Source organism: Sus scrofa, chromosome 7 (assembly GCF_000003025.6).
Source record: "Sus scrofa isolate TJ Tabasco breed Duroc chromosome 7, Sscrofa11.1, whole genome shotgun sequence".
Classification (NCBI taxonomy): domain Eukaryota; kingdom Metazoa; phylum Chordata; class Mammalia; order Artiodactyla; family Suidae; genus Sus; species Sus scrofa.
The window spans coordinates 89,081,302-89,093,662 of record NC_010449.5 but is presented as its reverse complement, the minus strand read 5'-3'; the positions used below and the strand labels follow the sequence as shown (position 1 = coordinate 89,093,662).

The window sequence follows — 12,361 nt, the reverse complement described above, 5'->3', positions numbered from 1 at the left end:
AAGCCTCTTTTTTCCAACTCAAAAGAAGCTCAGAATAGAGTTGTAAAAAACACCTAAATATAAAAGTTTTTAAAGGAGTTCTTGTTGTGGCTCAGAGGCTATGGACCCGACTAGTATCCATGAGGATGCAGGTTTGATCCCTGGCCTCTCTCAGTGGGATAAGGATCTGGTATTGCTGTGAACTGTGGCATAGGTTGCAGACGAGGCTCTGATCCCACACTGCTGTGGTTGTGGTGTAGGCTGGCAGCTGTAGCTTCGATTAGACCCTTAGCCTGGGAACCCCGCCATATGCCAAAGGCTTACTATTACAGGAGTTCCTGCCATGGCTCAGTGGTTAACGAACCCAACTAGCATCCATGAGGACATAGGTTCGATCCCTGGCCTCATACAGTGCGTTAAGGATCTGGTGTTGCCATGAGCTGTGGTGTAGATCACAGACTCGGCTCAGATCCCGTGTTACTGTGGCTGTGGCATAGGCCGGCAGCTACAGCTCCCATTGGAGTCCTAGCCTGGGAACTTCCATACGCCGCAAGTGTGGCCCTAAAAAACAAAAAGCCAAAAAAAAAAAAAAATTAAAAAAGGGCTTACTATTACAGAAAACCACAGCGAAGAAGGTACCCAGCAAAATACCTCAAGCATACAATGTATAACTAATTATGCCAGCTTTCTAATAAAGAAACAAAAGCTGAAGCTGATCTGCAGCAAGACTGAATTGACGCCATAGCCACAGCAACAGCAATGCCAGATCCGAGCCACGTCTTCGACCTACACCACAGCTCACGGCAACACTGGATCCTTAACCCACTGAGCAAGGCCAGGGATTAAACCCGCATCCTCATGGATACTAGTCAGGTTCATTACTGCTGAACCACAATGGGGACTCCAAAAGCTGGTTATTTTATAGCACAGGGATTCTCCACCCTGGCACTCCTCTCATTTGTGGCTGGATCATTCTATGTTGTGGGGACTGTCCTGTGGAGGATATTTAGCAGCATCTCTACCTCCACCTCCTACATGCCAGCAGCACTTGGTCAAAAAAATGCCAAGAAGACAAAGGACAACACAAGGTATCCTCACTGAAAAGATAAGGAAACAGACAAATTAATTTTTTTTTGGCCATGCCCACAGCATGCAAAAGTTCCCAGACCAGGGATGAACCCACGCCACAACAGTGGCTCAAGCCACAGTAGTGACAATGCTGGATCCTTAACCTGATGAGCCACTGGGGAACTCCAGACAAGTTACATTTAAAATTAAAAGGAAAGATATTTAAGGAACTGTTCAGGAAACAAGCAACGAATAACCTTTCAAATGGGAAATAATAAAACACTAACACATGAAAATTTAAACTTTGGGAACACTCAGCAAGTGGAAAAGTCCTAAAACAATTTCTCAGTTCGAGATAATTTTCTGATCTTACAGAAGCTAAAAAACCTAACTTAGCAGTGCAGTGGTTTCCCTGCGGTTTTCATTTTACTCCATGTGTTTCATTAAAGTAGCTTTTAATAACAAAGCATGGGATTTTCATTAGTAACCATGAGGACGAAAGTGTGATTCCTGGCTTGCTCAGTGGGTTAAAGATCTGGCACTGCCATGAACTGTGGTGTAGGTCACAGACGTGGCTCAGATCTGGCGTTGTTGCTGTGGCTGTGGTGTAGGCTGACGGCTGGAGCTGTGATTGAACCCTCAGCCTGGAAACTCCATATGTTGTGGGTGTGACCCTAAAAAGACCAAAAAAAAAGAAGGATCTGGTGTTGCTGTGGTTGTGGCGTAGGCTGGCAGTTGCAGCTCCAATTTGACCCCTAGCCTGGGAACCTCCATATGCCATGAGTATGGCCCTAAAAAATAAAATAAAAATAAAGCTTCTTCAGTGTTAAAATCATTAATAAAGCAATTGTACTTAGTCTGGTTCCAAAATATTAATTTATTTTAGGTAAACACATACAAATTTGTGGATACAATCGCAAGAGAGAGATGCTAAATTCCCACTAACATATTATTAAGGAAAGGTCTGACACCAGCAGTAAAAGCCTACCCTTGCGGGCTTGGGTCAGCAGTCACAGTAGCTGACAAAAGTGGTTTTGTCCACTAGAGGGAACTCAGCTTGTTATATTGTTCCCAGAACAAATAGAAGCACAACAGTAAACGAAACAGGAAAGAGAGAGAAAGCTGTGTATGAGAGTGTGTGTGTATTACACACTAAGTAGGAAGAGTGGGGAGAAAGGACAGCAGAAAAATAATTCAACTCCAGAGCTAGATGCAGCCTCTAGGTCACCTTCAAATCTGTGCAAAGAAGAAGAGGGGGAAAACAAAAAAAAAACAAATCTTTTTTTTTTTTTTTTTTTGTCTTTTTGCCATTACTTGGGCCACTCCCGCGGCATATGGAGATTCCCAGGCTAGGGGTTGAATCAGAGCCGTAGCCACCTACACCAGAGCCACAGCAACTCAGGATCTGAGCGAGAGACTCGTCTTCGACCTACACCACAGCTCATGGCAATGCCCGAACCTTAACCCACTGAGCAAGGCCAGGGATCGAACCCACAACCTCATGGTTCCTAGTCGGATTCGCTAACCACTGAGCCACAACGGGAACTCCAAAAAAACAAACAAATCTTGACCACATTTTCATAGCATTTATTTGCTCTGTACAAAATAAATAAAAAGGCAATATCCAAAACCAGTCTTAAAAAAAAATCCTCATGTTTTTAAAGAAGTCATTAAGATTTCTGTTTCTTACTAAAAATAGTTTGTTCTCAGAGTTCCCGTTGTGGCACAGTGGTTAACGAATCCGACTAGGAACCATGAGGTTGCAGGTTCGGTCCCTGCCCTTGCTCAGTGGGTTAACGATCCGGCGTTGCCGTGAGCTGTGGTGTAGGTTGCAGACACGGCTCGGATCCCGCATTGCTGTGGCTCTGGCGTAGGCCGGTGGCTACAGCTCCGATTGGACCCCTAGCCTGGGAACCTCCATATGCCGCAGGAGCGGCCCAAGAAATAGCAACAACAACAAAAAGACAAAAAAAAAAAAAAATAGTTTATTCTCTTATAAGTCAGAGCTCCTAGGCTTTGTTCATAACAAATATTACCTGTACCTAGAATTAACTGCCTGCTAGGCACAGAACAAAGTACTTTATTGGAAAGTTTAAGTAATTCTTTAAAAGTCTGTTAAATTGATGCTCAGAAAAACCACAGGTAAAGCTTTTAAGGTGGCTGAGAAGCAGAAATGTTTAGACATTAACTATCAAGGGTTCTTGAAATTAGGACAAATTAGCTCTTTAGTTTTAAAACTCTTTCAATTACAAAACAAGAGTTTCATTGTAGAAATTTTAGAAAATGCAAATAAGCTTAGAAAAGAAAGAGTTCCCATTGTGGCTCATGGTAACAAACCCAACTAGTATCCATGAGGTTGCAGGTTCGATCCCTGGCCTCGTTCAGTGGGTTAAGGATCCGGCATAGCCATGAGCTGTGGTGTAGGTCGAAGAAGCAGCTTGGATCTGACATTGCTGTGGCTGTGGCTGTGGCACAGACTGGCAGCTATAGCTCCAATCGATTTGACCCCTCGCCTGGGAACCTCCATATGCCACAAATGCGGCCCTCAAAAGCCAAAAAAAAAAAGGACTGGCATTGCTGTGAGCTGTGGTGTAGCTGATAGACTCAGCTCAGATCCTGCGTTGCTGTGGATGTGGCACAGGCCAGCAGCAGCAGCTGCAGCTCTGATTCGACCCCTATCCTGGGAACTTCCATATGCTACAAGTGTGACCCTTAAAAAAGAAAAAAAGAAAAATATCACCTTTAACTCCACCATCCACACAAACAACTACTACCAGGTGTGTATACATCTGTTTTTTTCTATACATACAATCACCTTTATTTTTTTTAATTTTTTAATTTTTTACTTTTTAGGGCCCCACCCACGGTATGTGGACATTCCCAGACCAGGGGGTCGAATCAGAGCTACAGCTGCTGGCCTAAGTCATAGCCACAGCAATGCCAGATCCAAGCCATATCTTCGACCAAGAATCGAACCAGCAACCTCATGCTTCCTAGTCGGATGCGTTTCCACTGCACCACGACGGGAACTCCAACCATCTTTATTTTTAATATATAAAAGAAGAGTTTTAACTACCTTTCATTTAAATCATGATATACCTCTCTATATAAATACATATATTTTTATATACAAATATACATGTTTATATATATAATTTTTTTTGGTCATGCCTGAAGCATGGGGAAGTTCCTGGGCCAGGGATCAAACCCAAGCTACTCAAGCTGCTTCAATGACAACACCAGATCCTTAGCCCACTGCAGTGGGAACTCCTCATATATATAATTTTTAATTGAGGTATAGTTTTTTTTTTTCTTTTTACAGCCATATCCATGGCATATGGAAGTTTCCAGGGCTACAGGTCAAATGAGAGCTGCAGCTGCCGGCCTACGTGGCAATCTATGCCACAGTTCACGGCAACATTGGACCCTTAATCCACTAAGCAGGCCAGGGATTGTACCCGCATTCTCATGGACACTATGTCAGGTTCTTAACCTGATGAGCCACAAAGGAACTCCTAACTGAGATATAATTGATATAACATTATATTTCTGGTGTACAGTATAATGATTCAATATTTGTATGTACTGCAAAATAATCACTATAATAAATCCATTTCACATCTGTTAATGTTTTAATTTTTAAGTAGCTGTAGAGCATTTCACTGTATGTATGACACATAGGTACTTTACTTAAACTTCACACTTAGAGCATCCCCGACTGTTGCTATTTTAGGTTGTCTCCAACTGTTCGGTGTGTAAAGCCCTTTGACATCTGATGTTGCCACAAAAGCTGCTCTGACACTTATTTCCTCAGAAAAGCCTTACCTACAAAACACCAAGCATACAACCTAGAAAAACTCAAAATCGATGCTGATCAGAGTCCTTCCTCTTCAGAAACCCCCTTTCACCATCTTCCCTCCAGGGGGCACCCTTCCTGCTCCAAACCACTGCTCCTCTAGGGGGCATCGGTACCTCATTCTCACAGAATCCCATTTCCTTTTTCTGCTCTCACACACAACTTTCCCATTCCCATTCCCCTGGTGGACATCCTGATTGTGTATGGGGGGGTGGGGGAAGCTTCCCAAACAATCCACAACCCCCAACTGGTATTTCAAAAACACACAGGCCTTTATTTTGACAATGAAATTCCTGTTACTGCAGAAACTGTGTCCAACTCCACATCCAGAGCTAGAAGCAACTAGGCTTGCAGCAGCTCTGTGATGTAGAAGACAATGAGCATCTTTCCTCTGCCTCTGAACGCGTCACACATATCACAAGGGTTAATGGCCTAATTCTTTATTATCGTTCCTATCCACAGTCATCACAAGACACCCTGCCCAGGAAGGCAAGAATGAGAAGTTATTGTTAAGACAGAATGAATGAGACAATGTGCAGTTCTGTTCTTCTGACCTGACAGTGTGACCCAGCCAGGGGCACTGTGGCCCGGGAGGGGCATGGGCTGGCCTCCACACATCCTGACACAACTGCCCCTGTGTTCTGGGGGCAGACGAACCTGGCTTGGGGGCCTCCCTTTGACTCTCTCCTCCAGAGCAGCAGAGGGAAGAGATGACGTGCTCTCTCTCCGTGAGAACTGGGGCATTAGATCCAATTCCTGGTCGCCCTTTCCTACCTCAGGTACCCCTGAGACCCTAAGAGTGACAATGGGTTTCTTCTCTAAAATATAAATTGTGGGAGTTCCCGTTGTAGCACAGTGGTTAATGAATCCAACTAAGAACCATGAGGTTACGGGTTTGATCCCTGGCCTTGCTCAGTGGGTTTAAGATCTGGCATGGCCATGAGCTGTGGTGTAGGTCGCAGACACGGCTCAGATCCCGCATTGCTGCGGCTCTGGCATACGCTGGCAGCTACAGCTCCAATTCGACCCCTAGCCTGGGAACCTCCATATGTCGCAGGAGCGGCCCAAGAAATGGCAAAAAGACAAAAAAATAAATAAATAAATTGTGATGAGCTTCTAAGGATGAGGAGCCACAATAAGGACACCATCTGCAGCAGTGCTCTGGGAAGAATCTTCATTGCTTAGATCTCGAACTAGAAGTTTAAAACTATGCCATGACATGTGTACACCAAGATGGTGACACACCCAGTCCCACCAAGAGCCATACTGGGGCAGAATATTAACTCAGGTAGTCAATATAGGAGCGTGAGCTTCGATGCCTTTTTTTTTTTTTTTTGTCTTTTTGTCTTTTTGCCATTTCTAGGGCCACTCCACGGCATATGGAGGTTCCCAGGCTAGGGGTCTAATCGGAGCTGTAGCCGCTGGCCTACGCCAAAGCCACAGCAACGCAGGATCTGCGCCACGTCTGCAACCTACACCACAGCTCACGGCAACGCCGGATCATTAACCCACTGACAAGGGCAGGGACCAACCGCAACCTCAGGTTCCTAGTCGGATTCGTTAACCACTGCACCATGACGGAACCATGCCTTTGATATGGGCATTATTAACATTTGTGGTTAAGGGCTCCAGGATACGGGCATTGATTACATTGGGGTTAAGCCCAGGGAGTAATCCATCCCCTGGCCTGTTTACAGGAGAGGAGTACTTACGCCCACAAGGACATTAACCCTAATGAGACCCATCCTGGACCCTACATTGGTGTCCACCCCCCTCCCATTTTAAGAGATAAAAATCCCTATAGGACAATAGAGAAGGGGGCTCTTCTTCCCCTCCCAGCAACCCTGGGGGCTATTTGCTTTTTTTTTTTTTTTCTTTTCTTATCCTTTTGCCTTTTCTAGGGCCACTCCCATGGCATATGGAGGTTCCCAGGCTAGGGGTTGAATCGCAGCTGTAGCCACTGGCCTACGCAGAAGCCACAGCAACACGGGATCCGAGCTGCATCTGCAACCTATACCACAGCTCACAGCAATGCTGGATCCTTAACCCACTGAGCAAGGCCAGGGATCAAACCTGCAACCTCACGGTTCCTAGTTGAATTCGTCAACCACTGAGCCACGATGGGAACTCCTATTTGCTTCCCTTTAATGAAGACTGCTTGCTTGCTGCCTGTGTGTTCGAGGAGTTCATTCTTCGACTGCTGTGAATAAGAACCTGGATTCCAGTATCATCTTTCCGGTATCAATACTGCAACACTGGTGGGGAGGACTTCTATGGAGGTGTTTACAGAGAGCAAAGGTATTTGTCCACTGGGCTGCCACATGCTTCCCCATAGAAGCTATTCAAATGCATACTGTACTTTCTGGCAAAATCATGTTTCTCCAGAGTTGATGCTGAAGACTTTTCTCAAGGACCAGAGCAAGAGCCCAAAGAGAAGGCCACAGAAGAAACAGAATCCTTCTCTTGGGAGTTCAAAGTCTTTTCTACCCACGAGCTTACAATGGGCTTCTGAAGTGGAGGAGTTTCAGGAAGTTACTGGAGGTCAAGAGAAGGGCAACAGTTTCTTGGTAGCGCTCTGTGTTTTTCATTTGAGATAAATAAAAGAGAAACACAACTAAAGAAACCCCACAGTCAAAACAATTTTAGAGAACATCCCAGATTCCCCAAAGCCGGACTCACTCTGTGGCCACCATCTGGGGGATGGGTTCATCCAGTAGTTCCAGGCTGTGCAGGATCCAATAGCAGAGCCATGGGCGGCTGGCATCTAGACACTGTGCAAGGAACCGAAGAAAAAACATGCCCCTTATTCAGGATCATTCCAAGGCCCTGCTGACAAGGCGACATCTTTCTCCCTCCCAGCAGCCTGGCAAGGAGGTGGAAGAGGGCAACCTGTGACCAATCAGTTACTGAAGGACACTTTGCTTGGTGGTCTTAGCTGGGAGCTGAAATGACCACATGCGAGATAAGGACAACTGGGACAAAGGAGTTTAACCTGAACCCAATGGGTCCTGCCCTGACAAGCAATCAAAGAAGCCAAGCAGAGGACTCCTCCCACGTTAGAAAGTTAGGGGCTACTATTTTCTCAGTGTAGACGCAAGGGGATACACAATCTCAGGAAGGGATTTCCTTAATTAACTCATACTGATTCAACTAATATTTAATATATGTATGTATGTCTTTTTAGGGCCGCACTGGAGGCTTTTGGAGGTTTCCAAGTTAGGGGTCGAATCAGAGCTATAGCTACTGGCCTATGCCACAGCCACAGCAACGCCAGATCTGAGCCACATCTGTAACCCATACCGCAGCTCATGGCAACACCAGATCCTTAACCCACTGAGCAAGAGTGAGGCCAGGGACTGAACTCACATCCTTATAGATACTAGTCGAGTTCATTACCAGTGAACTACAACTCCTGATTCAACGAATATTTACTTATTATCTACTTGTGCCAAGCACGGGGGGGGCACAACAATGAATATAATTCAGTTCTTAGAATTTCCCTGGTGGTGCAGTGGGTTAAGGATCCAGTGTTGTCTCTGCAGAGCCTTGGGTCACTGCTCTGGCTCGGGTTCGATCCCTGGCCCAGGAACTTCCATATGCTGTGGGTGTTGCAAAAAACAATTCAGTTTCTATTCTTGAAATACTTGGGATTAAAACCTGTGTGGTTATCTGTAGAGGAAAAGGGCATTAGACAGACACGTACAAGTTACCTTCCTTATGTGTACCTGGATAAATGCTAGAGAAGACTGACTAATACTGCCTGAGAAGCTGGGAAAGGCTTCCAAATGTGACATGCAAACAAATCTTAATCCTAATTCAAGCCATAAACATTCAAGCATTCAAAGCTAGGCAGGCAGGTAGTATTACTGCTCCAGTTTTACAAAAGTGTATAAATGAGGTCCAGAGAGACGACCCTTTTCTAGATTACAAAGACAATAAATATCAGATATGACACAAAAACCCAGGTTTCTAGACTCTCAATCCAGTGCTCTTTCCACTGACCCAAGCTGCCCACTTCACAAGTGCACATAGTGTGCTGGCTCACCACGTGGGGGCAGCTGGCGTGGTGACAGAAGACACTGCTGTGGGCTTCAGTGCCGGCTCCTCCTCTCACCAGCTATGTGCCTTTGAGCAAATTTCTTAATCTTGCTATGCCTGTTTCCTTATCTATAAAAAATAAAGATGGACTTACCTCCTGGAGTAGAGGTGAGGATTAAATGAGACAATAAATTGCAAGCTTTTAGCATACTATTCAGTGAAGGATTAGCTGTCATGGCAGTAACTGTATCACGGCTGACTGGACCCTAACTATCGAGGACTGAACACTGAGAGGCCACAACCCAAATGTAGACCATGGATGTGTTCTCCTTGCTCCCTGAAGTGTTTTGTTTAATTAGAATTGTTTGTGGGAGTTCCCTCTGTTGCTCAGCAGTTAACAAACCCGACTAGGATCCATGAGGATGTGAGCTAAGGATCCGGCGTTGCCGTGAGTTGTGGTGTAGATCTCAGACGCAGCTTGGATCCCATGCTGCTGTGGCTGTGGTGTAGGCTGGCAGCTGTAGCTCCGATTTGACCCCTAGCCTGGGAACTTCCATATGCTGCAGGTGTGGCCTTAAAAACCAAAAAAAAAAAAAAAAAAAAAAAAAGGAATTGGTTGTAACAAGTGTTGAGAGATCCACAGAGAAATTTGAATTTCTGGCTTCATTTGAAAATAAACAAGAAGATCTGGCAACTCTAGGTCTGCATTCTTGTATGGCAGTAACTGGCAGGAACAGAGTAAAAGCATGGGTCCTCCAGTTTGCCTTAGTTCCACACCCTGCTAACTAGATCCATATCTCTCATGTATGCCGCCTGCTTGAGTCTGTAGGCATTATTATTTTTTTCTTGCCATGTCCTCATCACGCAGCAGTTCCAGGGCCAGGGACTGAACCCACACCATAGCAGTAACCAGCGTCACAGGAGTGACAACCCCGGATCCTTAACCTGCTGAGCCACCAGAGATCTCTCAGTCTGCAGGCATTTGAGTTAGCCAATCCCTACTGTAAATAATCAGAGAGTTCCCGCTGTGGTGCAGTGGGTTAAGGATCCGGTGTTGTCTCTGCAGTAACTTGGATCACAGCTGCAGCTCAGATTTGATACCTAGCTCAGGAACTTCCATATGCTGCATACAGCCAAAATAATAATAATAATAATAATAATAATCAGATGCAGAACCCTCAAATAAAAAGCAAGTTAAAAGCAGAGCTGCTCTGTGCAAAGTGAGGCAAGAGAACTGGCCTGGTGCCGTCCAGCTCACATTTACCCTCTACCTGCCACACGGTCCCTATTCTCAGCTTCCCCTCCACCACTGCTGCCCTCCCCAAAGGCCCCTCTGTGGACCCCTAGAATGCCGAGGAATAGTAATTTAAAATCCACTCCACATCCGAGCATTTTTACAGTGTTAATCTGCAGTGGCACTCTCTGGGACTTATACACTGATCCTCCCGCCAGAAGAGAAATTAGACCAGCTTATAGGGTGTGATCAGGTAACTAACTGTCTTTTAGCTGGTGGTCAAGGGGGGTCTAGGAATGCACATGAACCCCTCTGCCACGATGGGGGTGGAAGAAAGCCCACCCCATCTGGGGGGCTCTGCCAGCTCTGAGGGAGGACACGACTAGAAGCGATCTGGTTCTGTCCTCTCAGAAGTAGGAGTCCCAGCTCCCCAGGACCTGGATGCTGGGTACCTGGTTCCCTCCAGAGCCAGGTGGTACAGCAGGTGAATCCTCAACAGGTCAAGCCCACATGTCTTTTCATCCAGACAGAAAAAAAAAAAAGGAGAAAGATCTGACTGATAATTTGATAGAAAGAACTCCTGGGCAAGGTGTTTACCTCATAGGCATCTGTCAGGTGTCGGAGGCCTCTTTTCAGATAATGGAAGTGCTTCTCCCTCTGCAAAATAAGCCTGAAAAGACAAAGAGCTCTGTAAACCTATTCTAATAGCCTCTGCTTCCCCCATACAGCACTCATATGCATGTGCACATGCGCGCGCGCGTGTGTGTGCGCGAGCACACACAGGCACACACCCTCACACTCTCACCTTCCAGTTCCCCCCACCCAGCAACAGTCAGTGAGTAGAAACCAGCAACTTCTTTAGTTTTCCAGGGCAGCTAGACCAGAGAAAAGAGGTCAGCCTGTGACTGTCCCTAAAGTGTCTGGAAATTGTGCTGGCGAATGTTTGAGGTGAGATCATCTCCTTGGTGGCAGGTGGCTTTGGGCTAAATATGTCACCATGAGCACACTCAGCCAGGCAGCAACAAACCACCCAGAAAGTTCTTCCAGGGTCTAAATGAGAACAGACATCTTGCGGCTCCCCATCCTGGAAGCAATTTAAATCTAAGCCTACAGTGGGTTAAGGATCCAGCGTTGCCATGAGCTGTGATGTAGGTCACAGATGTGGCTCGGATCTGGCGTGGCTGTGGCTGTGGTGTAGGCGGGCAGCTGTAGCTCCGATTCGACCCCTAGCATAGGAACCTCCATATGCTGTGGGTGCGGCCCTAAAAAGCAAAAACAGTAAAAAAATAAAATAAATAAATAAATTGGAGCCTTGCCACTTCCCCGGCTTGGGTAGCCTCTGTCATTCCAGTCACTTCTGGGGTCACTTCTCTGAGGACTGCAGTTTGTACTCTGCCTGCCCTTCACTTATCCATCTATTATTCCCTCCCTGAAATTCCAGCTCTCACGGGCTTGACCTCACAGCCCTGGCCTAAGGATCAAGTCTGTCTCCTGCAGCCAGTCGATCCCCTTGGCACAGATGTCAGCAAAACTGGCTTTAGGATGGAATGTGCCGGCCGTGGCCACCTGCACAGGCAGGCAAAGGACAGGGGCTGTGCTTCTTGCTGGGTCTTATAGAAGGGGTCTGTGTAACCACGGAAGGAAAGGAAAGAGTAAAGAATTTAAGACATTCACTGTGCTTGCTAATTCCAGAAATAAAACGAAAGAACCATTATCTTTCCTAGGTATTCAATTCAACAATTGTTTATTGAACTCCCACTGTGCTCTGCACAGAATAAGCAGTCTTTACTTCGTAAAGTCTTCCAATTCACTACTGGAACTGAGATAAGGACATAAGTGGCTACAGTATGAGGAAAAGTGGGTACATTTCAGAAAGGAAAAAGAGATAAAATACTACCGAGATTCTGAAGGGGGTGGGGGGTGGGGTCTCTCATCAAGAAAGCAATGATAAGAAAGGTTGTGTAGGAGTTCCCATCGTGGCCCAGCAGTAACAAACCCAACTAGTATCCATGAGGACTTGGGTTCGATCCCTGGCTCTGCTCAGTGGGTTAAAGATCCAGTGTTGCTGTGAGCTGTGGTGTAGGTCGCAGACATGGCTCGGATCTGATCTGGCTGTGGTGTAGGTGGGCAGCAACAGCTCCGATTCGACCCCTAATCTGGGAACTTCCACATGCGCAGGTGCAGCC

At 46.1% G+C, this 12,361-nt stretch overlaps 1 protein-coding gene across 2 annotated transcripts in view; it reads right to left on the bottom strand.

Annotated features, from left to right (window-relative positions):
* FNTB (farnesyltransferase, CAAX box, beta) overlaps window positions 1–12,361 on the bottom strand; it is a 78,625-nt gene that overhangs the window by 37,413 nt on the left and 28,851 nt on the right. For both annotated transcript variants that reach the window (XM_021098185.1, NM_001244680.1), the window contains 2 exon segments: window positions 10,773–10,845; window positions 7,583–7,674 (listed from right to left, as the gene is read on the bottom strand). In XM_021098185.1, coding sequence (XP_020953844.1) covers window positions 7,583–7,674; window positions 10,773–10,845 — 165 coding nt within the window.